The sequence below is a fragment of the Pipistrellus hanaki genome (assembly GCF_964339955.1).
Source record: "Pipistrellus hanaki genome assembly, chromosome: 5".
In the NCBI taxonomy this organism is placed as follows: domain Eukaryota; kingdom Metazoa; phylum Chordata; class Mammalia; order Chiroptera; family Vespertilionidae; genus Pipistrellus; species Pipistrellus hanaki.
This window is the reverse complement of record NC_140507.1, coordinates 18,113,655-18,140,852: the sequence shown is the minus strand read 5'-3', so window position 1 is coordinate 18,140,852 and position 27,198 is coordinate 18,113,655. Positions and strand designations below refer to the sequence as shown.

Sequence of the window (27,198 nt, the reverse complement as noted above, 5' to 3'; positions counted from 1 at the left end):
CCTGCCGTGATCTCATGTGCTCTGCAGACAGCCCGCTGGGCGGCTGGCAGGCGTGGGAGCACCCCCAGCTCCTCTGGGGCCTCTGCTGGGAACTTGGACTCAAAGAGCCAGAGGGAAGGAGCTCCTCCCAAGACCACTCGCCCCAAGAGGCACCAGTGTCTCAACCCTCAGAGTTCCCAACAGGCCAGCCGGCCAGCCAGCCTGAACCGGGTCTCCGGGGGAAGCTGTGAAAATGGAAACTGCCCCAGTTCCTGTTCCCAGAGCCTGCAGGAACAGGCTTCTCCAAGGATGTGTAAATCCAGAGGACACTGCCACCTTGTGGCCCAGAAACCCAGACACCAGGAAAGCTGGGAAAGGCCCTGTGCCCCTGAGGGACCACAAAGCTGGAAATGGCGGAGACTGAATTTCATAATGAAACCAAAGTAACGTGGGCATACATTTCAGTCAAAACCAAGTCCCGTTTCTGGCTGCCAGGTTCCCGAGGTGCAGGGGTTGTGTATTGTGCAGATGAGGAAACTGCCTCCTGGAGAGATTAGGTGACTGGGCCAAGGTCACATGTGGCAAAGTACAGAGCCAGGTCTTACCCCAAGGTCCCAAGTCTCTGCCCAATAAATGGTTAATGGTTAAAGCCGTGATTCTCAACGTGTGGTCCCCAAGACCTTGCAGAAGGTACAGGAGGTAGAAACCATTTCCATAAGATACCTTCTTCTCTCCTACAATCATACAGTGAAATTTCCAGAATCAACTACAATAGTAAGTGCTGTGCAGTGACCTCATCTTGTCCCAGTCACTGATGGGATGTGTGCTCATGTTCTCTTGTGTTTCAAAAGCTCGTTTTAATTTCTAATATAGCATAGCTCATATATAACCAAGAGCCCTCTGAGAGAATAATTTTGAAGAATATGAATGGGCTTTAGGATAAAAAAGTTTGGCTCAGTAGATAGAGTGTCGGCCTGTGGACCGAGGGGTCCTGGGTTCGAATCCAGCCAAGGGCAAGGGGGGGGGGTGCAGGAGACAGCTGATGGATGTCTCTCTCATCGATGTTTCTAACTCTCTATCCCTCTCTTTCTCTCTGTAAAAAAATCAATAAAATATATTAAAAAAAAAAAGTTTGAGAACTGCTGGTTTAAAGAAATATTTCAAAAAATAAAGTCACCCAAACTAAACATCCCTTGTTTTGAAGATGAAACAACTCTATGCTGTGAGGCACTGATTTTTTAGGTTGATTGAAATCATAATCCTTAGGCTGACTGACATTGTAACTAACATTTCTACAGATTAATGAAACACACAAAAATACATATGTGAGTAGAGAATGGTTACTGAGTGCTTCTAACGGGCAGGGTCTTCTCTAAGTGATCTATATGTGTCCCTTCATCTAATCTCCACCCACCATCTGCAGGAGATGCTATTATCACATTTTATCCTGTGGACACTGAGGGGCTGAGTGGCCCAGCTGAGGAGTACATATGCTTGGAATCTGTCCCAGGCAGTCTTCACTGCCTCTTCCCCCTTTTTTCTGTATTAAGATTTGACATTCGCTTGATAGGACAAGAGATTTTCAAAATATGGAATCCAAGGAAGTAGTGAAAAGAAATACGATCACCAATCTGACCCAACACCTTCACTTTATACATGAGAAAAAGCGAAGGTCAGAGAGGGTAAGTGACTTGTAAAATATCACACAGCAAAGCATCCAAATCCACTGGGTTTCTTACTCCCAGGGAGGAGCTCTCAGAAGTAAACACTGCAGTTACCTCCTTCATAGCAGCGTGTGAGCATCGCAAAACAGCGTGTAAGCAAGTGACACCAGGACTACATCCGAGACAACATCAACAAAAGCAGTTTGACTTTATTGCAGGGAAGCTAGGGAGGAGCAGAGCAGTGAGGGTCTCCACAGGAACTCCCAACGTGGGGCAGGATTGCCAGGTTCCAGACCTGTCTGGAAGGCAGGAGAGGAGCAGGGTCCTGGAAAAGACCAGACGTTAGTTGGGACAAGGGCGCCATCTGCTGTGCACGTGGATGCATTGCAGAAGCAGTCAAGGAGGGGATGTGGGAAACCAGGTGCTGGACAAGACCCAAAAGCCCAGTGTCTAGCCCTGCTCACTGCTCCTCATCTGTGGTTTCCAGTTTGACTGGAGCCCAGTGACCTTGCTAAGCCAATCACAGCCGAGGCCTCTTCTGGGGACCTCTGGGAGCTTTTGGGACAGCACTCCCTGTCCCGCTTCAACTTACACCGGGAAGGCAATGAACAGCATCTGGGGCAAACAAACCCGCCAAGAGATGGTCACGGTGACTTCATAACCAGCAAACGTTCTAGCTCTTGTTCCCAAACCTGAAGTCAGTCACTGGGGGCCCTCAAGCAGACTCAGACAGACGGGATGCTGCCTGGGTGTGTAGGGCAAAACGCTTGATGGGCGATTCTCACCCAGTGCCATGAACCAAATCTCAGGGAGCCTTCCTGTACTACACACGGTTACTGACCTACGTGCAGATAAAAGCATTTGATGTCAGGAATGTTCTGTGGGACCATATAGGCGGGGGGGGGGGGGGGGGGGGGGCGGGGGGGGCATAGATGAAATAATGATAGCAGCGACTGGACAATGGTTGGATCTGGGTGATGGGCACATGGGGATTCATTTTTACAACTCTGCTTGTAGGTGTGTGACACTTCCTACGATTTAAAAATAAATAAATAATCCAAAATAAATAAGAACTACGAGCATTCCCCAGTCACAGAAAGGAATGAAGCACTGACCCATGCTACACTTGAATAAATCTTGAAAACATGGTGCTAAGTGTAAGAAACAATACACAAAAGGTCACACATTGTATGATTCCTTTTCTATGACATTTCCTGAATAGGTGGATCCAGAGGTGGAAAGGTTAGTGATTGCCAGGAGCTGGGGTGAGGAGAGGGCAGTGGGGAAAGACTGCTTAATGGGTACAGGGAATTTTTCTGGGGTGATGAAAAACTCTGAATCTAGGGAGATGTGTTGATTATATGACATTGTGAATACACTAAATGCTGATGAATGATACAGTTGAAAATGGTTAATTGCATGTCATGTGAATTTCACATCAATTTTTAAAAATACTATGAGAATGCCGAAACTGGTTTGGCTCAGTGGATAGAGTGTTGGCCTGCGGATTGAGGGGTTCCAGGTTCGATTCCAGTCGGGGGCATGTACCTTGGTTGCGGGCACATCCCCAGTGGGTGTGTGTGTGTGTGTGTGTGTGTGTGTGTGCAGGAGGCAGCTGATTGATGATTCTCTCTCATCGATGTTTCTAACTCTATCCCTCTCTCTTCCACTCTGTAAAAAAATCAATAAAATATATTTAAAAAACAATACTATGAAAAAAAACATTAAGCCAAGCATGGTTTACAACTGGCAGGTATTAAAAAATTCACATAATGAACCAGGCTGGGAGGTTCCAATTCAGTGTGGGCACTGGGGCTCCCCGTGTGTGTGACCAGTTCAGGAAGCTTTTGTCTTCCCTCCCTCCATCCATCCCTCAGCCCCCCACAGAGCCCTAGGGATGCAGGGATAACACTGGACACTGGTCCACAGCACCTGGAGCTGCCAGTCTCTTTGAGAGATTTCACAGTAACCCCTGCCAGGCAGGAAAGCAGAGGAGAGCTGTGGCCCCATTTTACAGAAGGGAAGACCGAGTCTTGGCATGTAAGCAGAAGTGTCCAGTCACGGTGTGCAGTGAGGGTGGGGCTGGAATCAGGATCCTGGGATTCTGACCGTTCATCCTGTGCTCATCCTGAATGTGGGTTGTAGCCATCAGCATGTGAGGTCACTATATTCACAGGACACTGCCCTGGCCCAGATCCCAATGGGCACCTTTAGGAAGGAGGCTGTGCTCACGGGGACGGACGTGGCCCACCAGTCAGCTGTGGCTGGCCGCCTCTACCTGGGGGGCTCTCCACGGGCCACTTGGGACAATGCCATCAGCCATTACAGACCTCGGGTTGAGGATTCTTGGCTCCCATCCTGCCTCTGCCATTCACCTGGATGGGGCTTTCGTCACGTCACTTCCTTCTGCTGGCCTCACTTTCCTCAGCCACAGTGAGCGCAGGGATGTGGCAATCACCGCCATTCCCGCAGCCCACACACTACGTGGGAAGTGACAGCCAGGAGGCTGTGCCGTGAAGGGCTCTGAGGCTGTGGCTGGGCACAGAGGGCACGCTGGGTGGACCAGTGCTGTCTGCCCTGGTTCCGAGTGAGGAGAGCTGGCACAGTGCCTCTTACTGGCCTCCTGGATTTCAGAAAATCAGCGGGAATATCCACTCCACTGTTCCGTGTCCGTCTGCATACCTTCCTGGTGAGCACACAGAGCACAAGGCTCAGGGCATAGGTGTCACCTCTGATGGACAGGCAGCTTATCAAAGCAGAAAGCATGCTGCTCCGGGTCACTGCTCCTTAGACCTGGCTGATTGTGAAATGCATCTATGTCATACAGGCTGCCCTGGGAGACGTAGCCCAGGACAATCTCTACTCACAGGCGCTGCGAGGGTTCCCTGGACATGTGATGTGCATTAGATAATGAGCTATTCTAGCAGAGTGCCAGGGGCTCACCCACCTGCCCACTCTGGTCCATCCTATGGGGTGGGGGCCCATGCCCTCACTCTTTGGGGCCGATGTAGTTAACAGTCTTCCCTGTTTTCTTCAGCATCTCCAGCAGAGTGTCCATGCTGTGCTCAGAGTCGATGACAACCTTCTTGTTGGGCAGGTCGATCTCAAACTCAACTCCTGCAGGAAGAGGAAGAAAGAGTTCAGGCTCTGAAATTCTTACTCACAACCACTCTTCCCCTTTCCGCCACACAGCAGGGGTTGGGGAAACTCCCCGTGAGCACAGCCTCCTTCCTAAAGGTGCCCATTGGGATCTGGTGTTGCCTCCAGCTCCTCGCTGTTACCGCAACAGGGCTATAGTAAATGTAGGTGAACGTGTCTTATAAAACCTTCGGAAGTATTTCTGTCCCATGCCTTCAGAGTCAAAATCGTGGGGCAACCTGGCACGATGGTAACTGCTATTGCAAAACTGCCCTCTTCAAGGGCTTCAAGCCCCCGAGCGGCACAGGGGAGAATGCAGAACGGGTCTTGTTGAGACAACAGAATGCAGAGGGAGGGCCCCTGGCAGGTTCTAGGTGTGGCTTCACCACTGACTTGCTGGGTCCTGCCCAGGATAGTCCTCAGTTTCCCCATCTGTTCTGAAAGAGCTGGGTTGGCCAGCCCCAATGGTCTTTCCGAGTTCAGGTATGCTGTTCGCCTGTGATTCCTCAGGGCCCCAACCCACTTGGAATCCTTCTGATCCAGCTCAAGAGGCCGCCCAAATGAGGGAAAGTAGTAAAAGGTGGGGAGAAACCTGCCCAAATTCAAGAGCAGATCCCCAAGCCTCGGACAAAGGGCCCTGACCATCACATGGCACAAGGTTGAGTGCCCAAATTTGTACCTAATGACACTGGGGGGCGGGGGCGTTGCTATAATGTATCCGTGCTCCACTCTGGGCTTTTTCTTTTGGTTCAGAAGTGTCTCCTCCTCTTTGGAATAAGTGTATTGGGGTGTAATAGAGCTGGGAGAAGCCCTGGGACCATCTAACACAGCGAGTTTCAAATCTGCCGCCCCGGTTCCTGGGCAGGTGTCCTCATGTGCAGAGTGGCCCCCTCGTCTCATCCAGGCTGAGCCGCTCTGTCTAGGAGGCGCTTCTGAGCAGAAGCTCACTCCGAGAATCCACAGCAAAAGCAGACACAGGCTGACATCCCCATATTGCAGCCGGGGAAACTCTGGCCGGTGGGAGAAGAGGCCAGTCATGTGACGGGTCAGCAGCCAGGTTCTTTCCACCGTTTCTTTCAGATCCTAGTTACCAGGACTAGAAACCAGCCAGTGACTCACTGGGAATCTGGGCAAGTCCCTTTCCCTCGGGGCATTGACGTCAACAGTCCCAATCCACAGAAGGAATGCACCGCTCCGAGGACCTGCTGCAAGTGCTGCCCAGAGCCCATCCACGCGGAAGCCCTTTGAAAGGGGGTGTTATCATCATCTAGCCCAGTGGTCGGCGAACTCATTAGTCCACAGAGCCAAATATCAACAGTACAGTGATTGAAATTTCTTTTGAGAGCCAATTTTTTTCAACTTAAACTTCTTCTAACGCCACTTTTTCAAAATAGACTCGCCCAGGCCGTGGTATTTTGTGGAAGAGCCACACTCAAGGGGCCAAAGAGCCACATGTGGCTCAAGAGCCGCAGTTTGCCGACCACTGTTGTAGGGTTTTAAAAGTGAAAATCTTGGAAGTCGGACTGCCACAGCACTACCGGAATTCTGTTCGCAGCTCAGCCATTACTTCCTGGAGCCCTAGGGCCAGGCCTCAGCCCTCCCTGGGCCTCAGTTTCCTCAGCTCAGAGTGGAAGGAGCTGAATGAGAACAAAGATTTTCTAAATATGTCCCAAAGAGGCGCTTTAGGAGTTCTACACGTGACTTTTTCAAAGTTTACTTTTTAAATTGTTACCATTTTAAAAATCTTAATAGGAAAGGGCACTCAAATGTGTCATACGACAAAAGCGATCCCACTGGAGATCACCAACGTACTGACTCGTACCGACAGGGCTCCGGAGCGGGAGGGCATGGCCAAATCCCGGCTCTGCCACTTACTGGCTACAGGCTGTGTGATCCCAGTCAAGTTACTCAACCTCTCTGAACTTCAGTTCCCTCCTGCTATCACGGAGATAGTCTAAGAAGCTACCTAGCCCTATCCCGTTTGGCTCAGGGGATAGAGCATTGCCTAGGTTGCAGTCTTGGTCCCTGTACGAGTCAACTAATCCATGTGTTTCTCTTTTTGTCTCTTCCCCCTCCCACTCTCTCTCTAAAAAAAAAAAATAAAAAAACCAATTAACCAAATCAAAAAAGAACTGCCTAAATGGTGGTGAGGATTAAATGAAAGCCAGTAAGAAGAGTACCTGGCACAAGCTAAGCACCCAATACGTCTTAGTTGTGCTGTTATTATCACCTTCAACCCAAGCTCCTCCTGCTCCATGTCTGCAAGCATTTGGACACAATATAAAGTGTATTGGCCACCCCCACCTCAGCCCCAACCAAGGGCCATTCACTCACCTCCTAGCTTGTTGAGGACCCGAGCGACAGCGTTAGAACAGCCTTCACAAGTCATCTCTACAACGAACTCGTGCTTCTGAAATAAACAAAGGGGACCATGATCCAAGACATGCAGGCAGACCCACATACCCACCAGCACGCAGGCCCACTCAAGGGCCAGGACACGGGGCAAGGTCTGGCTGTCGTCAGACTCACCCGTAGCCTGTTTCTGGGCCCCACTCTCTTCAAAACGGAGTAACTAAGGATTTCCGTATCTCACAGGCTGCTGCACTAGGTGAGATAATCCCTACAGCTCCTTTAGCAGTGTCTGGCACTAAATAGTTCAATTAGCTGGGAAGCCAGTTTAGTGTTGGTTTCTGCCCGAGATGGTTTGGCTCAGTGGAGAGAGCATTGGCCTGTACACTGAAGGGTCCTGGGTTTGATTCCAATCAAGGGCACAAGTCCAGGTTGCATGCCTGATCCCCCGTTGGAGGCATACAGGAGGCAGCCAATCAATGCTTCTCTCTCATCATTGAAGTTTCTCTCTCTCTCTCCCCCTCTCCCTTCCCCTCTGAAACCAATAAAAAATATGTATTTTTTTAAAAGTGTTAGTTTCTAGTCTCACCTTCAAAATCCTGATTCTTGAGGTCTTGTACCCAAAGTATGGGCAAGTGGGTTTTTAATATCCAAGTCCAGCCTAGTACCAGGGATGCTCAGGCCCTTCTCAAGAAGGCAAATAATCCTTTCCACTAATACACACATGATAAAATAAGATAGTTGTCAGAGTGTTGAGTTTGACAGTTGAATAGTAGCCAGTTTCTCAGAGGAAATTAAATTGGCTAATGGAAATAAGGGACTATTCTAGAAAAACTGATTGTCCTGTACAAAATGCTGTTCCTAAAGTGTTAACAAAAATTCTTATTGGCAGAGTGTCTCATGATAAAATTGCATAACATGTAATGAACCTAAAGCAATCATAGTTTAGTGCAAATAATTAAAATGTAAAAGCTGCCGAAGCCAGTTTGGCTCAGTGGTAGAGCGTCGGTCTGCGGACTGAAAGGTCCCAGATTCCATTCCGGTCAGGCATGTATGTTGGTTGCGGGCACATCCCCGGTGAGGGGTGTGCAGGAGGCGGCTGGTCGATGTTTCTCTCTCATTGACATTTCTGGCTCTCTATCTCTCTCCCTTCCTCTCTGTAAAAAATCAATAAAATATATTTTAAAAAAATGTAAAAGCTATCAAGACTACATTAGCTGAAACTGATGTGGCTCAGTGGATAAGAGTGTCGACCTCCGGTCAAGGGCATATACCTTGCTTGCGGGCACATCCCAGTGGGGGGTGTGCAAGAGGCAGCTGATCGATGTTTCTCTCTCATCGATATTTCTACCTCTCTATCCTTCTCTCTTCCTCTCTGTAAAAAAATCAATAAAATATAAAAAGAAAAAGACTACATTATAAAATTTCCAAAAGCCTTCTATTATTTAAATTATAAAAGGGGGTGATAGTGGAAAAATAACATGTAAGGAAAAATATCCTGCGAGTAAAATACATCTAGAAAATTTGTACTTTAGAAAATTAACCTTCATTCGAAATGCTAACTGTAAGATACCCAAGAAAATACACACGGTGTCAAAACAAGCCAGAGGAAAATCATTTTGGGGAGAAAAAAGAAAAAAAAAAGAAAAAAGATCCCAAGTCAAATTAATAGAAAATATCCCTTTATTAACTCTTGGTCGAGAATATGTTTGTATATTTTCAGAAAACAACTCCAAGACCATCTGGATTCCTGCAACAGAAAGGAATTGACAAGAGTGCTCCAGCCATGAAGACAGAAGAGAAACAGTTCATTGATGGAAAACGCTGACAATGCCTCGCCATACCAGCAGACAGCAGCTGTGTGTCGCTGAAGGATGCCCAGGACCAAACCAGAGACGGTTGGACCTACATCACCTCCATTTGTCCACCAACCACATCTGAAATATCATGGCTGACATGTACACGTAAGGAACTGTTTGACATTGAAATTGGGACTCAGAAGAACTGTTGGCCCAGAAAGGAACTCACTACAGACTGATTCATTTGCCTCTCAGCATAACCATTATGGCTTGTTCAGTTTCGGTTTCTTACAAGGGTATTTCTTAGAGATCACATGATCTCACACATCTAGAGGAAATAAAGAACAACATAAACTGATGAACAAAAACAGACCCAGAAAAAGAGAAGCAACGATCAGACTCTCAAACCTCAGAGGGAAGGTAGGGGAGGATGGGGGTAAGGGGAAGAGATCAACGAAAGGACTTGTGTGCATACATATAAGCCTATCCAGTGGCCATGGACAACAGGGGGGTGAGGGCATATGTGGAGAGGGGTGTGGGATGGGAATGGGGGAATGAGGACAATTATGTGATACCATCATCAATAAATAAAAAACAAAACCAACAAACAAAAAAACACCAACAACAAAAATCCTGATTCTTGAGCTATGGGGCTACCTCAGGACCACTGAATGTGACATGGTTGGACGCCCATCCTCGGAGCCATGCTGGTCTGGTTGTCTTATTTATGCATCGCAGATCAGCTGCATTAGAATCACCAGGGAGCTTGCAAAAACTATAGGTTCTGATGAGCAAGTGTAGGCTGGGGTGTGTATAAGGGCAAGGAAGCTTCCCTGGTGATTTTGATATACAGTGACCACTGCTCTCATCCAAACGTCTCATTCTCAGAGGCAGCCCTAATGCCTGGGAAAAGAGTGGGTTTGCATGGGAAGCCAGACTCCTGGTCTCTTCCTGCAGGCCTGACACCCACAGTCTCCATGATCTCCAACACACTAAGCTCCCAGAAGACAGAGACTTGGTCCACGTCACTGCTGCATCCCCAACAGGGGCACAGCTCGGAGACAGTGCAAGTTTGACACCAGACCACCACAGCCCCGCAGATATTGCAATAAAGCAAGTAGCAATCTTTGCCTGGAAAGGGAGCTGGTCACCTTACTTTACTCCGGAGGAAACTGAGGTCCCAGGGGTTCAACTGCCCACAGTCCTGTGGCAGGCATGTGCTGAGGCTGGGATGTGAACCCAGGCTTTCCTGGCTCCGGGGACATCCTGTTGGTTCTGGACCAGCAATCAGCACTGCCACCTACCATCCCTCCCCCAACTCTGACTCGTGGCAGGAGCTCTGCGAGTGAGCACACCTCATGAGGTAGCATGGGTTTCTGCTGCTCAGGGCCTAAATCACCAGCTACCTGCAGCTTTCTTCTGCAGACTACAGACAGGCCTCCTTCCACCCTCACAGTGCGGCGGCCGAAGCCAGCAGGAGGCTTCTGGGTGGCAAACATTACAGTCCAATGTTCTCCCCCTCCACTTGAAGTGCAAAAGCAAATTTGGGGGTGGTGGAAAAATCTACTTAATGGACAGCATACGACCTTCTTCACAGAGAATCCCAAGACCGGCCCACTGCCCAACGCTTGACTTTACGCAGCTCCAGCCCCTCAAAGCCTCTGATCTGTCACCTGAAAATGGGTCCTTTAGAGTCGATGAAAAAATCCAGGAAACTGTACAACTCTATCACAGGATCTCAGAACTGGGAAGGCGGGACTAGAGTGGGGTCACATGGTCCAGAAGGGATTCTTTCTCAACTCTCCAAGACAGTTGGGTTTTGAACACCCCGAATACTGGGAGGTTACTACTGGTAATGTTTGAGTGCCTCCTCGGTGCCAAACTTTTGTTCTAAGCGCCTTCCGTGAATTACACTGTTTAATCATCACAACAACCCCATGAGTTAATCACTGTAATTACCCCTTCTTGACAAATAAGAAAATGGAAGTTCAGAAGTTTGGCCACTCACTCAGTGTGACAGAGCTAGTGAGTAGCAGGGCCTAGGCCGGACCTAGTCTCCAAAGCCTGAACTCTTAACCACTGTGGTCCTTGGGCTAAAATGAGGTTTGAAATCTGCCTGCCTATAGTTCTACCCTACTTGTCCTCAATCTATACAGGAGCTACCATTTCCTGTGGGCTGGCTATGTCAGTGGCTGTGCCAAACATGTTAGTGGCATTTTTCCAGTTAACACTAACAACAGTCCCGAGAGGTCAGTTTTTGTTGTTGTTGTTGTTTGTTTGCTTTTTAATATATTTTTTTTTATTTCAAAGGAGAGGGAGAGAGAGAGAGATAGAAACATCAATTATGAAAGAGAATCATCCATCGGCTGTCTCCTGCACACCTCCCACTGGGGATCAGGCCCACAACCCAGGCATGTGCCTTAGACTGGAATCGAACCTAGGACCCTTCAGTCCATAGGCTGATGCTGTATCCACCGAGCCAAACCAGCTAGGGTCTGGAAGGTCAGTTTTTATCAGATGAGGAAATCAAGATGCAGCTTAACTGAAGTCATGTGGTTGGCAAGCAGAAGCACAGATTTTCAGAAAGGTTTTTGAGATTCCAAGTGCCTGGGAAACCTCTCGGGTGACATTCCTCCCCCTCCTTCCTTCAGCTGTTCATTTCGTAACATAGCACCAAGTGCCCTCCACACCCGTCATCCCTCTGAAGGGTCTTTTGTTTGTCAAAATCCCCAGAAGTGAGCACAGAACAGTGATCCCCCAGCTGGCCTTCCTCTCACCACCACGCCCCACAAAAACCTGGTGGCCTCCATGATCCGGGTCCCAGGGCGATTAATGCCGTTCTCTAACATTTGCTCAACTGGGAGGGCAGATCCTGTCAGGTTCTTAGTCCCTACTTTGCGTTGCCTGAGGATTTGTCTCAAGGCACCTGCCAAGACCCAAGGGAAATGACACCTGAGATGTTTGTGGCTTGACCCAGGGGGCCTCTGGCTCACCTGCCAGCTTCCCCAAAGCGAGGCTGCTAAGACACAGGGCACCGGTGAGACACCTCTGAGTACTCACTGGGGGCAGAGCTGAGGAGGAGGCACCATGGGGGGTGGAAGTTCTATATACCACATGACCCAAGGAGGATCTCTAGGATGCAACTGGGAGCAAAGGTTCCTCCCTAGCCAGTGTGTCTACTTCTGTCTGTGCATGGCCAGGCCAGAAGAGACAGGAAGTCTGAAGATAAGGGGATTAAGGCTGGCTCCATCCGACTCCCAAGACCTTAAGTAAATTATGCTTTGGTTTTTGTTTTCTTATATTTGCAAAAGGCTCTCATTCCTTTTTTTTTTTTTTCCCCTTCAAATTATAATAGAAAGTTACAGAGGTAGTGTAAGTGAGCCAGCTGGGCTTCTAAAACAAGTTACAGAAGCAAAAGAAGGACCCTTGGAGCTTAGGAGAATGGTAAGGTGGGGGGGTGGGGGGGTTTTGCCGGGAGGATGAAGAAAAGGACAGGAAAGGCAGGGAGTGTGCTCAGGAGAGAGGGAAAGTGAGCCAAAAGCCTTAATTTCCTTTAAAAAAAAAAGTTTTAAAAATTGATTTTGAAAGAGAGGAAGAAGAGGGAGAGTGAAACATCAATGTGCGAGCGATATGTCAATCTGCTACCTGTGATAAGCCTGCAACCGCACATGCCCTGATCAGTAATGGAACTGGTAATCTTTTGGTGTCAGGGAGTCGCCCAACCTACTACGTAAGCCAAACCGGCCAGGGCTTGATCTTAATTTCTTATCTACAAAATGAGGCCGGGAGCAACCAGAAATATGCAGAAAGGCTGACTGGGCTGCACAGACCAACGAAGACTGCTCATGCCTTCCCAAACTCTGCCAATGAGCAACTGGAGACTTTGGGCAGGTGCCTGAACCTCTCTGGGGCTCATGGGTTCAAGTTCAGCAAGTGGCCGGGGAAAGTCCTGGGTCCATTCAGTGACTCCCTGGACAGAGTGGGCGGGGAAGGGAAGAAAAACACGGACCTCTGAAAACCTGCCTAGTCCGAAAGGCAATAGCCACCCCTCCTCCCCCCACCGCCCGCCCCTCTCTCCCAGCCAGCTCCCCGGACCGGTGTGTCCAGGTGGAGGGCTCCGGGACCGGGACAGGGACGGGGACCAGGTCCGGCTCGCCACCCACTCCCGGGTGAGCTCGGGCTGCTCTTCTCCCCGCACCCTCTCATCTCTGCAGGGAAGGACTGGGCTTGTAATCGCTGGAGGCCTTGCAGTTTCGATACTGAGCCTGACTTCCACATAAAAACCCCTTTCAGCATTCGGTTTTCCTGAGCGGCGCTGAAGCAGGGGCTGGTGGGGAGGGCTGGGAAGAGGGGCGATGGCTCTGGCTGCGCCCGAGCCCTGGATGAGCAGCATCTGGCCATGCAGACGTGCAGCCGCGGGCTGCATGGGGCCGGGGCGGGCGGCCACTTACCGGCATGACCGAGGGTGACGGTGGGCGGCGGCGTGGACGCTTCTCTGGGTTCTGTCCGCTGGCGCTGCTGAGCTTCCGGGCGAGAGTGCTGGGCAGCCGCCCGCAGGCCAGGCCCCGCCCTCGCCCCGCCCCTGGCAGTTAGGCCCCGCCCTTGACCCGCCCCAGCAGTTAGGCCCCGCCCCACCCTGAGCTCCCGGCCCGGTTGGCCCTTCCGCCTCCTTCTGGTGGGCGTGGCTGGGACACCGCCACTTGTGAGCGAGGCTGCAAGCTGGACTGGCCCCAGCCGCCTGCTGGCCTTTCTTAGAAAGCTTGTTTCCTTTCAGGGTTGTTTTAGGCCGGGCTGGAATATAGGGCCCCTGAGTTAGTGCGCAGGACAGATCCCGGTTTTTCCCTAAAGCCGAGGTCTGCAAACTCATTAGTCAACAGAGCCAAATATCAACAGTACAACGATTGAAATTTCTTTGGAGAGCCAAATTTTTTCAACTTAAACTTCTAATGCCACTTCAAAATAGACTCGCCCAGGCCGTGGTATTTCTGTGGAAGAGCCACACTCAAAGGGCCAGATAGCTGCATGTGGCTCGCGAGCCGCAGTTTGCCAACCACAGCCCTAAAGGGACAGCCTCATGTGTTCACTAAGTCACTATTAAGAGTGAGTCACAATGCAGAAGTGGAAAAGCAGGGAGCCAAGGAAGCGTGTGAAATTGCAGTGTTAACGGAGTCGTGTCATGGGATCAGGAAAGGCTTACTCAGACTGGAGTGTGGGTGGTGGGGGCCTGGGAGGAGCAGGGGGTTCTGGAAGGGAGCAGACTTGTGCAGGAGGGATATCTGAGCTTAGGGAAGAGTGAGTGCACCTTCATCTGGTCTGGGGGTGGAAGAGCCTTTCCCCCACTTCCCAAGGTGCTTTCTGCTGGTCTAATAATTACGTTGTCATGAGGCAGATTAATGAGAGGAAATAACCCGATTTAGTAACATATCAATGTATGTGAACCCCACGTACCTGAGAGAGCCGGAGACCCCATGTCCATGAGAGTTCTGAGAGACAGGAAATGACGAATCTATGGCATTCTGAGCTAAGGATGAGGTCAAGTACTCAGAGCTTCAAAGGCAAGGAAGGTCATTCTCAGAATAAGAAGAGCAGGAAGAAAAAAAAAAAAAGAGCAGAAGTTCAGTAATTAGAAGTTTGCCCTAACATACAGATCATAGAAAGTTATTTCTGGTCATAAATCTTATTATGGGCAAAGTCCCTCATTTAAATTCTTCTAGGTAGTGGGGAGGGGGGGCGTGGAGGCACACAAGTTTCTCCTGAGTGTAACAGGGCTCAATTTTCTTTAGCAGAAAATAATCCACATATCCAAGAGGCTCATCTTGGGGTAACTGATTGTGAGGCCCTACATGATGAAAGTAGATGAGAAATTTGGGAAGGAGGGAGGCAGGCAAAATAGCAAGTACAAAACTGGGAAGACAAGTGTGAGCATGGTTGGAGAGGTGGAGATATTCAGACTGAGAGGCAGACACAGGGAGATGGGTTTGTGGGGTCGAACTCTGGGTTCAAAATAAGACCACCGGAGGATGAAGATTAATTAAAAAAGCAGGCAAGGGTTTATTGAAAAACTGGCCAGGACGGCCACGGGAGCACCACATGCAGGTGGGCCCCACAGGATGGCACTGATCCAGGTGTAGGCAATCCCTTTTAAAGCTTCAGAAGATGGCTGCTCGGGTAGGCACCTAGCCGCAGCCGCACGCAACAATTTCAATAAAATACAACTAAAATATAAAATGGACATTACCCAGAACTACAGGAAAGTCAACTGATTGGAAATTCTACAACGAGAAGCAAGGAGAAAACCAGAAGGAAGCGCGGAGGAGCTGTAAAAGCCCAAGGTACGGAGACACGCGGCGCGCGCGGAGAGTACAGAGCCGGAGAGGAGGGAGGCCGAGTGCCTGGCGGGCGTTCCCTAGCGGGAAGGAGATAAACACTCCGACTGTGCTGGGCCCCCAACTGCTCTGAACCCCCGTTCTAGGCCAGACCCTGGGGACCCAGGCTCATCCAGAGGGAGCTGGGCTGTAAGGCGGTACTCGGGGAAGCAGCGAAAGGAGGTCCCAGAGGCGCGCACACAGCGCGCAGAGAAGGGCCGGCCGGCTGTGCCGTAGGACTGCCCTGGCGGGAAGGAGACAGGCTCCAGACTGCTCTGAACGCCACCTCCAACTCCACTTCCAACTGAACTGAACCCCAGTTTCGGGCCCATTGCGGGAGAGCTTACACTGTTTGGTAGCAGGCGAAAATCGAGGGCACCTTTCTCTCAGAGGCGCTTGCAACAAGTACTGAAGGACCCTGAGTCTCAGGAGTCGCATAGGGCGGGGCTGACGGAAGCCAAGGCTGTAGGCTCCACCCTGAAACCCCGCCCCATCAGGAAAGCTGCCTGCGAAAATGCCTAAACCAAATAGATCACAAACGAAAGAAATGGAGGACAAAAAGAGACTGGATATAGAGTTCAAAACCACACTTATAGGGTTTTTCAAGAGACTCCTAGAAAAGGCCGATAAAATAAATGAGACCTATGAGGATATGAAAAGGGATCAACAAGAAATGCTAAGGGATCAACAAGAAATAAAGAATACATTGTCTGAAATAAAAAATATTCTACAGAGTCCTAAAAACAGAATAGAAGATCACAAGAATCAAGTCAAAGATTTGGAACATAAAGAGCCAGAAGACACTCCTCTGCAGAAGCTAGAAGGCAAGAGAATCCAGAAAATTGAAGATAATGTAAGAAACCTCTGGGACAACTTCAAACGATCCAACATCAGAATCATGGGGGTCCCAGAAGATGAGAGAGAGCAAGATATCGAAAACATACTGAAAGAAATAGTGACAGAAAACTTCCCCCACCTGGGGAAAGAATTGGACTTACAAGTCCAGGAAGCACACAGAACTCCAAATAAGAGGAATCCAAAGAGGACCACACCAAGACAAATCATAATTAAGATTCCAAGAGCAAAGGACAAAGAGAGAATATTAAAAGCAGCAAGAGCTAAGCAGGTGGTTACCTATAAAGGAGCACCTATACGATTGTCAGCTGATTTCTCAACAGAAACCATGCAGGCCAGACGGGAATGGCAAGAAATATTCAGGGTGATGAATAGCAAGAACCTACAGCCAAAAATACTCTACCCAGCAAAGCTATCACTCAGAATCGAAGGTCAGATAAAGAGCTTCACTAATAAAAAAAAGCTAAAGGAGTTCATCACCACCAAACCAGAATTATATGAATTGCTGAAGGGGGTTCTTTCAGAAGAGAAAGTAAATAAAGATAAAAATTATGAACAACAAATACGTAACTATCAACAAGTGAATCTAAAAACCAAGGAAATTAAAAAAAAAATCTGATGAACAATATTAACTGTTGAATATAATAGAATCAGAGGTATGGAAGGGGAGTGAACTGATGATTCTTGGGGAAAAGGGGAGAGGGGAATGTGGGAAGAGACTGAACATAAACTGTGCACCTATGGATGAGGACAATGGGGAGTGGGGAAAGGGCAGAGGGTGGGGTGGGAAGGGGGGGGAAAGGAACACTTGTAATATTATGAACAATAAAAATTTATTAAAAAAAAAAAAAAAAAAAAAAGCTTCAAACCACAGGAATTTCCCTTTGTTCTAAATTCTAAAGGCTGGTAACATTGGAATGTGGCCCTATCTTGCCCATAATACAAAAGCAGAACTCAGAGGTTAATCTCTAAAGGTTATCTATAGTTTCTACTCCTGAAGCTACTGAGTCAGTGGGAATCAATCTCCTGTAACTACCCTATTGTTTAAGCAAGTAATCGAAGGTCAAAGTCAGATAGCACGTTAAAATTCAAACAACAGTTTTTATCCAAGTATGATTGCTATCATATTTAATGGGAAAATGAAACAACAGCCATGGGTGAAGGCAGATGGAGGCAGATGCTGTAGGTCACTTCCAGAGAAACAGACATGCCAACATTTTGAACTTCAGACACACACACACATACATACACATATACACACACACACACAAAACAAAAACAAAAACAAAAAAAAACCCTCAGATTGAGCCCTTGCTGGGTAGCCAGTTGGTTAAAGCATCATCTTGATATGCCACAGTTGCAGGTGCAATCCCTGTCAAGGCACATGCAAGAATCAACCATTGCCTGACCAGCATGGCTCAGTGGTTGAGCGTCAACCTATGAACCAGGAGGTCATGGTTGGATTCCAGGCCAGGGCATATGTTGGGGTTGTAGGTTCAATCTCCATTGGGGGGCATGAAGGAGGCAACCAATGGATGATTCTTTCTCATCATTGATGTTTCCATCTCTCTCTTTCTCTTCCTCAATAAAAATATTTCTAAAATTATTTTTTTAAAAGAATCAACCAATGAATAAATATGTATAATAAATCAATCTCTCTCTTTCTCCCATCCTCTCTCTCAAATCAATTAAACATACAACACACACACACACACACACACACACACCAAAAAACCTCAGATTTCTAGCCCTGGTTGGGTAGCTTAGTTGGTTAGAGCACTGTCCCAATACACCAAAGTTGCAGGTTTGATCCCTGGTCAGGGCACATATAAGAATCAACCAATGAATGTATAAACAAGGGGAATAACAAATCAATGATCTCTCGCTCTCTCAATTCAATGTATAAACTTAAAAAAAAAAAAAAACACCCTCAGATTTCTAGGCCTTAGCCTGGTTACATTGCCTCTGAATTTCTAGGCCTACTTTTAGTCCCTCAACCCCCCTCCTTTTGGCTTGGGGAACCACTGGATGAAGAAAACTATAATCTTAACACATGAAACCTTTTTGTGATAGTGTGCTGGTTATTGTCTCTCAGCTCCAATTCATCCTTTTTGCCTACTCTGTGAAAATGCATCTGGACCATTACATGTTTTTCCTTTGCCCGCTGGCAGGATGTTGAGCTTCCTCAGTCAAGTTTTTGTAGAGATGCTGGGAGGGGAAAGGTTTTCCTTCCTGGTCTCTGTAGAGGGCCCCTTGGGAATGCACATGGATAACCTTTAAATTAATGTCAGCTAAGTCCGACGTGACTGGCTGGCCGTCCAGGAAACAGCCTCCCAAAATGTTATGAATACAGATTTCTTATCTTTATCCGTGTGCTTTGAATGAGGAATGAATAGGACCTTGACTTACCTAGGTCTTGATATGCTAAATCCCAGGAATGAGGGAATGAATAGGACCTGGGCACACCCAAAACTTCTTTGTCCTTAACCCCCTCTCTGGAAATCAATAATAAATGTGCTGTGTTGTCTGTGGTGGGTGTTGAACTGTCCCTCCATCAGAGTGACAGCCTCCACCCGGAACCCAGCTTGATGAATCTACTTCTGCCTCTTGTCTCTTTCTTTTTTTATTTCTTAATCCCCAGCTCCTCCACTCAGGAATCCGTCCTTCTCCCTTTCCGTGCGGAGAAGCACCCCACCTGCAGTCTCAGTGTGCTCCCCTAGGCGTGTGTGGCTGCCCCAGGCCCAGCTTGAGGGTGGCTTCTCCAGCTCCAGGCTCCTGCTGACTGGGGGACCAGCAGCACCTAGCAGCCAGCAGCCCAAACCCTCTCCCCCCATCGCCAGTACCTACCCCCTGTGTGCTTTCATAGCAGAGTGCCTCCAGTGAGATGCCTCTTTCTATGAAGAACCTCTTCCAGCATCCTTGCAGGTGGTTTTCCAGCCCACAGAGTGGGTGTCTAGCAAGTTCCACCACCAGGGAGCTCAGTGGACCAAGCCTGGATCTCAATCTAGGGGTGGCGGTGGGGTTAGGTGGGGGGAATTCTTGTAGGGAACAGTTATAGGGTTAAGCCTCAGACTGAACTGCTGGCAAAGTCACAAACAAGTTTGTAAACTGAAGAGCAATTACTTTTGCAGTTCAAATAGTCTGTGGAAGAAAGCAAAGTGTTGGGAAACCCCTAGCATAAAAAGTAAAATGATTGAAGCTACTTAGGTGAGTGCAGGAACAATTAACATGATAAAGAAGGAATTTGAGGCATCTGTCCTGGTGCCCACCACATTAAGTTGTGCCCCAGGAGCTCTAGAAAAAGGGAAGTTACAAGTTACCCAGATCTCTCATAGATATGTTATCTTAAGAGGAAAAAAGGCAAGCCGGGACCGGTTTGGCTCAGTGGATAGAGCATCGGCCTGCGGACTGAAAGGTCCCGGGTTCGATTCCGGTCGAGGGCATGTACCTTGGTTGCGGGCACATCCCAGTAAGGGGTATGCAGGAGGCAGCGGATCGATGATTCTCTCTCATCAATGTTTCTAACTCTCTATCCCTCTCTCTTCCTCTCTGTGAAAAATCAATAAAAATATATATAAAAAAAAAAAAAAAAAAAAAGAGGAAAAAAGGCAAATGGGCTCAGGAAAGATCTAAGTTGATCTTTGTCAGGGAAAATATCGGCCTAGGACATGACTACCCACTATAACATGTCTGTAGTTTAAATATTTAATTTCCAAACCATCTTTTGTGGTTATTTTAGGTCTCAGAGTTTGCAAGACTGCCATGCAGGCCTCCCCTGAGCTTGTCAGGTTAGCCTGTGGCTCCTTTTGTTCATACCTCCAAATGGTTAGAAATATGGCAAGCCCCCCAAATACAGCGTCCTGGTAAAATACAAAACACTCAGGCAGCAAGGCAAACATATTTACTTCTATGTAGAAGGGTACACACACATGGTCTGGGAGCACGTGCACACCGAGCAGACTGGCTGCTTGGCTTTATAATCCCTGACACACGTGACCTGTCCTTTGCTCTTGATTGGAGCTCAGGCGCACAGTCTTTCTCGATTGGCTAGTTCAAAGGGAGGGGTTGGCCTTTGCTATTTCAAGATGGCGGCCCCAGGGAAGCTGCAAGCCATGCCAAGTCACCAGGTCCAAAATGGCGCCTGTCATTGACAGAACAGGTGACTTGTTTATTCTCACAAAATGAAATTAAGAATAGCCTTAACCCTTACCACAGACCACTTGGGTTAAATGACCAACCTGTGAATTTAAAGTTGCGCCAATTTGCTCTCATTAGTGTTTTAATTTGGAGGGTCGTCTTGTAAAATGCAAATTTCTTAGTCCAACTTTTAAAAAATATTTTAATTTTCTTACAGAGAGGAAGGGAGAGTGATAGAGAGCTATTAACATTGATGAGAAACATCAACCAGCTGCCTCCTGCACACCCCCCCACCGGGGATGTGCCCACAACCAAGGTACATGCCCTTGACTGGAATCGATCCCGGGACCCTTCAGTCCGCAGGCCTACTCTCTATCCAACTGAGCCAAACCGGTTTCAGCCTTAGTTCAACTTTAAGAAACATTTCAGTAGCTCTCCACTGCTTTCAGAATAAGGTTCAAATTCCTGAGCATGGTTATCATGACCCAGGAGGTCCCTTCCTCCAGAAAACCTTCTCTCCTCTGGGCTGAGTTGCCTCCAGGTGTCTTCCTAGCCTCAAGACACCTGTCCCCGGTCTGGGGGGCGCCGGGCCCAGCACAGCACCCTGGTCTGTTGAAAGGGGCGACAGCATCTAGATAGCCCTGACTGCAGCCCTTGCAGCTCAATAAATGCTGAAGGAGCGAGGCCGCTGCCGGAGTGAGGCCTGGGATGGAGTGGGGTGGGGGGCAGAGGGGCGCTCTCACTTTGCTCCAGGCCCGCGTTGGGGAGCGAACTGGGACGCACCCGGATGCCACCCAGTGACTGCCCGCGCCCCTTTCTCCCCAAACAGAGTCGCTCCACACGCTTCCCTTGCAAGCTGCATTGCAAAATTCGTCCGGAGCCCCCTCCCATGGGGTCACGTGCCTGCAAGGAGAACAGCCCCAGGCCCGGCTTTGTGTTTCCGCAGAAAATGCGCTTGGTAACCGACAGAGGGCCTGGCGGCGCACTCAGAGCCGTGGCACAGCCCGGGCGCCGCTTAACCGCGGAACCGTGTGGTCAAGTCCTGGGGTGTCCACATGGGAGTTTGACAAATTACCTTTTAAAGACGGAATGGCCTGGGGAAAGGAGCGCTCCCTCCTCCCCAGCGATTAGAAAACCTAATGACAATGGCCGTGAAGCACAGGGCGTTGCATTGGAAGCCCAAGCGGATCGGAGAGTTTGCAAACCACCGCCCCGCGGCCACAGCAGAGGGGAAACCTCGGCAAACACGGCGCCTTCGGACCCGACCCGACGGCCGGGCTGAAATGCGTGTTCTCCAGCTCAACAGCAGCCTCCACGCGCGACTTTTTTTTTTTTTTTTTACTTCTTTCGCGGGAGTAACTTTCTCCTTGGCTTTTCCGCGCTAGTGCAGACTAATAGTTGTCCGCGCTAGTGCAGACTAATGGGGGGGGGGGGGGGGGGGAGAAAAGAAGCCAGCAAGTGCCCTTCGGCATGGAAATAAAAAGTTATCCTCAGAAGAAACAAACAAGGGGAAAGTTTACCACTTGGTTTCCCTGGTACCAATTAGCCGAAAAGGAGGGAGAGGGGCCGCAGGGGCCGGATCTAACAAGGGAGGGAAAGAAGGAAAAAGGAACCCGCCCCGCACTGGCAAGTCTCAGAACCGCCCCTGGAGGCACGGCGGCTCCAGGGCTAGGTCTCCTTGATGGAGTCCAACCCCCCCGTGTCAATCAGCTCTTTCTTGCGTTGCGATTGGCCGAGGCCTTCCCTGGTTCCCACCTCCTAGTTGCTTGGGGTTTACTTCCCCAAAGTACACGGGCCCCACCTTGTGGAGCAACCGCTCATGCAATGGAAAACGGATCTCCGCCCAGGTTGAGACGTTCCAACGAATGGGAGCGGCCCCAAGCATTTATTGGCCATTGTGGGCATCGGTCAATAAACGTCCCACCCTCCTTCCCACCTTCCCTTTAAGTAATTGGTCCCTCTCTGTGCCAATCCGTTACTAGGGAAACGAGATCCGCACAGTCTCATAGGCATGAGTCAAAGCCAATCAAGAGTCACGCCTTCACCCTGAGTCGATATCCAATGGCTGCTCGAGGAGCCCAGAGGACGCAGTCAGGATTGGTCGCCAGCCGCCGCAACAAGTTAGGCTGCGTGCGCCATTATATAGACCCGGCGACGGAGCACGCGTGTGCGGACGCAGTTGCGTGAGGGCTTTTTCTCCTTCCTCCGAGCGGTGGAGCAAAGCTTGTTCCTCTCCGTCTCAGCCGCGCAGGTACGCGGGGGTATGGGCGGCTGGAGGTCGAGGAAGAGCGGCAGCGGTTGTGAGAGGGAGGAGGAGAAGACGGAGCGTTGCCCGTGTGAGGCGCGCCCCCCCTTTCAACGGCCGCAGGCGGGCGCACGGGCGCGCGGAGGCTCTCCGCCCCTCCGCCCCTCCGCCCCCCCCCCTCCCTGGGCCGGCGCGCGTGGCCGGGTTCGCCGCGTGCGCGTGCCGCGCCCAACTGCCACGCGGGGCCAGAGCCAGCCGCGGCCACCGCCCGGGGTCCCGGGGCGATCTCCAGGGTTCGCCCGCCTTTCCCGCCCGCCTCCCCACGCGCCCGCTGGTCTTCCCTCCGCTGGCGAGGGGCTCCGGCGTGGCCTGGGCCGGAGGAGGCGGCTTTCATTCGGGGCTGGGAGCATCACGAAACTGCGATAAGAGACGGATTTTGGGACCGGGAAGCAGAAGTGCTGCTGCTGTTGGGCTTTCCAGGGACTTCAGGGGGAGCTGTGGGTGCATGCATGGATCATGAGCGTTAATAACGAATTCTTTCCAAGCCCTTATTGTGTGCCAGGCACGGTGTCGAGCCACTTGCGTGACTCTCATTGACCCCCCCATAGCCTGGGCAGGTAGGTCCGATGATTTTCCTCATGTTACAGCAGACTCAGAGGACCAGGACCCGCCGTGTGTGACATGGTCCGAGGCATGCAGCCGACGGTAAGGGGCAGGTGCTTGTTTGCACCCAAGGTTGCCTGACTCCCTAGTCCCGGAGCCTATTTTATTTTTATTATTTATTTTAGCGTCCCATGTGGTCCCAGGGCACCTTGGCCCCCTAGGGCATCGGTAGCCCCCTGGGGGCAGCATCCGCCCCGAAAAGCCACCCTGCTGCTGCGAAGGCTGCGGCGGCTGCATTTGTCCTGGAGCCGGTCCTGGGCTTCCAGGGAGACCAGGGTTGGACGTGGGCTGAAGACAAAGGAAGAGAGAGAGCGTTTGGGCTTCCTTTCTGTTTGTATTCGCGTAGGTAGCCGATGGGTGTGCTGCCCTAAAAACTCCTGGGAAAAGTATCCGATGAAACGAGTAAGTGCAAGGGAACGTGGACAGTGTTCCTCAGAGTCTGATTTGAAACTCACAGTGTGATGATGGGAAATTCCCGCCAGCAGGAAGTTAGGCAGACTTTTGAGAAGGACCTTCGAGAACATCGCTTAACTTCCTCGTTCTTTATCATTGAAGAAAATGAGGGTCTGAGCCACGAGATGAGGTTCAGACCTCGCCAGCATGTGTGGGTTAACACTTGAAGTAGGAATGGGAAGGAGGTGCTCAGTTTACAGTGTAAGTTGACCTTTGCGGAGCTTATGCTGGGTAAGAGGTGTGTGGGAAAACTTCACCTCTGTCGGTAGTTGGGGTCTTTTGTGGATGACGGCTTATCCCCATTCAGTTCATTATTTAGGCTCCTGTGTATATGCAGACATAGACGACACTTTCAAAGACTTGAGTGAATATTTTTCTAGTAAAGTTATATTTTAGTTTTTTGAAAACCAGTATACTCCCTGTCTTCATGAAATAATAAATGTTCCTGTGTTGCAGGTCCAAGTCATTACACCACAGATGTCTCTACTTGAGATAAAAGTACAGTAAAAGTTTTGAGACTTAATCCATTTGAATTTTGATTGGGATGGCTTTCAACTTTTTTTTTTTTTAAAGAAATGTGCCTATTTTGAGTATATATGGACACTACCGTGTTTCCCCGAAAATAAGACCTAACGCATGGAAAGCTAAGACATCCCCTGAAAATAAGACCTAGCGCAACTTTGGGAGAAAAAATTTATATAAGACACTGTCTTATTTTCGGGGAAACGGTATTTACGATTGATCTTGATTTTTTTTTTTTTTTTTTTCAGTAAGCAAGAACACATAATTTAATCCTTGTAAGTAAATTTTAAAACTATCAGGAAGCTTAATATTTGTAAGTGTGTCTATTTACCCAATACTTCCCATGTTTCTTAATAGAAAGTAGCAAATATAGGATGGAAATTTTGTATTGAAAAGCTGTAGGTATGTTGGTGTTGCCATAAATAACAGATTGCCTTAGAATATAACATTGTTTTACTTGGAACTTGCTTTCCTGTAGCAGTGCCACTTACCTGCGGTTAGACACCCGCTAACTATTGAATTAGCATTTTAAGTTAGCACATGTTAAAACACTATAATGATCTACATTTAAACTGAGTTTGAGTCCAGCTAATTTTATTACTGCTTGAGGGAAGAGAATCAAACGTTTTATTAAGCCGAAATCAATGAAATTATCTTATGCATTAATGGGGAAATTGTTACTTTCCCCTCCAGATTTTTCTTTTAAGGAAAAAAAACCCAGCAACAACCCTGTACTTGGCCTCAGGCAAATGTTATCAGTTGAGCAAGAATATGAAAACTGGTATTTCCCAAATTGGTAGACCAGCTGATCTCGTATGTATTCATTTATCAAGAACAAGTGATTTTTGAAGAAAAATTGTAATTATATAAGATTTAGCCGAAACCGGTTTGGCTCAATGGATAGAGCGTCGGCTTGGGGACTGAAGGGTCCCGGGTTCGGTTCCGGTCAAGGGCATGTACTTACCTCGGTTGCAGGCATATCCCCAGCGAGGGGTGTACAGGACGCGGCTGATCGATGACTCTCTCTCATCGATGTTTCTGACTCTCTCTCTCTCTCCCCCTTCCTCTCTGTACAAAATCAATAAAAATGTATTGAAAAAAAAAAAAAAAAAGACTTAGGCCGAGACGGGTTTGGCTCAGTGGATAGAGTGTCGGCCTGCGGACTAAAAGGTCCTGGGTTCGATTCCAGTCAAGGGCATGTACCAGGGTTGCGGGCACATCCCCAGTAGGGGGTGCGCAAGAGGCAGCTGATCTATGATTCTCATCGATGTTTCTAACTCTATCCCTCTCTCTTCCTCTCTGTAAAAAAATCAATAAAATATATTAAAAAACCAAAAAACAGAAACGACTTAGGTGCCACCTTGATAACCAGCCAAGTCAAAGGTTACTTTTGATATTGTTAAACCCTTTAAATATAAGCTTTTGTGCCTCTTTTATTTTTTATTTATTTAAAAAAATATATTTTATTGAGTTTTTACAGAGGAAGAGAGAGGGATAGAAGGCTAGAAACATCAATGAGAAAAAAACATGGATCAGCTGCCTCCTGCACACCCCCCACTGGAGATGTGCCAGCAACCAAGGTACATGTCCTTGACCAGAATCGAACCTGAGACCTTTTAGTCCGCAGGCTGACGATCTATCCACTGAGCCAAACCAGTTTCGGCTGTGCCTCTTAACTGGTAGCAAAGTATGCAGTTCTTTGTTCTTTATTTAATTCAGTTTGCAGTTCTCAGCTGACAGTCTGCTAAGGAACATCAGGAGATGTGGAAATGTTGGTGACCTACTTTGCAGCAATTTTTTGTAATTTACATTTTATTTTACTTGTTTTAGTACTTTGAATAGAGAATAAAGGGCAGAGATTAGCTTTAAATTTATTGATTTCAGAGAGGAAGAGCGAGGGAGAGAGATAGAAACATAAATGAAGAGAGAATCTTTGATCAGCTGCCTCCTGCACATCTCCCACTGAAGATGGAGCCTGCAACTTGGGCATGTGTCTTGACCAGAATTGAACCCCGGGACCCTTCATTCCGCAGGACGTGCTCTATCCACTGAGCCAAACCAACTAGGGTTTTTGAATTGCATATGGCTTTTAGGATGGATAAGGAAACATTTTATTAAAAGATGAAATTTAAGCCGAAACCTGTTTGGCTCAGTGGATAGAGCATCCGCCTGCGGACTGAAAGGTGTCCCGGGTTCAGTTCTGGTCAGGGGCATGTACCTTGGTTGTGGGTACATCCCCAGTGGTGGGTGTGCAAGAGGCAGCTGATAGATGATTCTCTCTCATTGATGTTTTTAACTCTATCCCTCTCTTCCTCTCTTTAAAAAATCAATAAAATATAGATTTAAAAAGATGAAATTGAATATAAAGCCTGAATTTGTGACTTAAATAAATTTTTCTTTTTGCCAGTTTAATAAAATGAATCACTTGACCTTTCAGCAAAGATATATTTTTTAAAGGTAATATTTCAGAATTTATATATGTGCATTGTATGTTCATTTAGTTGTGCTTTAAGACTGCTTTGGAGCTCTGGCTGGTGTGGCTCAGTTGGTTAGGCGTCACCCTGTGCACTGAAGGGTTGCCATTTCCATTCCTGGTGAGAACACATGCTCCAGTTTCAGCTCTATCCGACAGGAGGCAGCTGATTGATGTTTTGCTCTCATGTTAATGTTTCTCTCTAAATATTAATAAAAAAAATCTTAAAGAGCCCTAGCTGGTTTGGCCCAGTGGATAGAGGGTTGGCTTGTGGACTGAAAGGTCCTGGGTTCAATTCTGGTTAAGGGCATATGTGCAGAAGATCAATGACTCTATTTTCTCACCTCATTGATGTTTCTTTCTCTCCCTCTCCCTCCCTCTCTCTGAAATCGATTAAAAAATAATAGTAAGTTAAAAAGGAAATCACTTACAAAAAAAACTTTTAAAAAAATCTTAAAAGACTGCTTTGCACAAAACTTAATTGATTTTACAAAGGGAATAATTGTCAGAGTAGGTAGGCTAAAAAAACATACTCCAAACTGCTCTTTTCTCCATT

At 48.4% G+C, this 27,198-nt stretch overlaps 2 protein-coding genes across 5 annotated transcripts in view; one reads left to right on the top strand and one right to left on the bottom strand.

Moving 5' to 3' along the window:
* Positions 1–1,832: 1,832 nt before the first annotated feature.
* Positions 1,833–13,505, bottom strand: ATOX1 (antioxidant 1 copper chaperone). Its single transcript, XM_084884083.1, has 4 exons — positions 13,381–13,505; positions 7,116–7,191; positions 4,591–4,760; positions 1,833–1,968 (listed from the first exon to the last, which is right to left on the bottom strand). Exons 1-3 carry the CDS (start codon positions 13,384–13,386, stop codon positions 4,633–4,635), a joined length of 210 nt encoding a protein of 69 aa, XP_084740209.1. The 5' UTR covers positions 13,387–13,505; the 3' UTR covers positions 1,833–1,968; positions 4,591–4,632.
* An 8,878-nt stretch (positions 13,506–22,383) lies between these two features.
* G3BP1 (G3BP stress granule assembly factor 1) overlaps positions 22,384–27,198 on the top strand; it is a 34,843-nt gene continuing 30,028 nt past the window's right edge. Inside the window, exons 1-2 of one of the 4 annotated variants that reach the window (XM_084884061.1) lie at positions 23,115–23,236; positions 23,541–23,596. In XM_084884061.1, coding sequence (XP_084740187.1) covers positions 23,588–23,596 — 9 coding nt within the window. In that variant the 5' untranslated portion in view covers positions 23,115–23,236; positions 23,541–23,587. Of the gene's footprint in view, positions 22,538–23,112; positions 23,237–23,540; positions 23,597–26,603; positions 26,627–27,198 lie in introns of those variants that run through there. The other 3 variants (XM_084884062.1, XM_084884060.1, XM_084884063.1) reach the window with 3 other exon arrangements.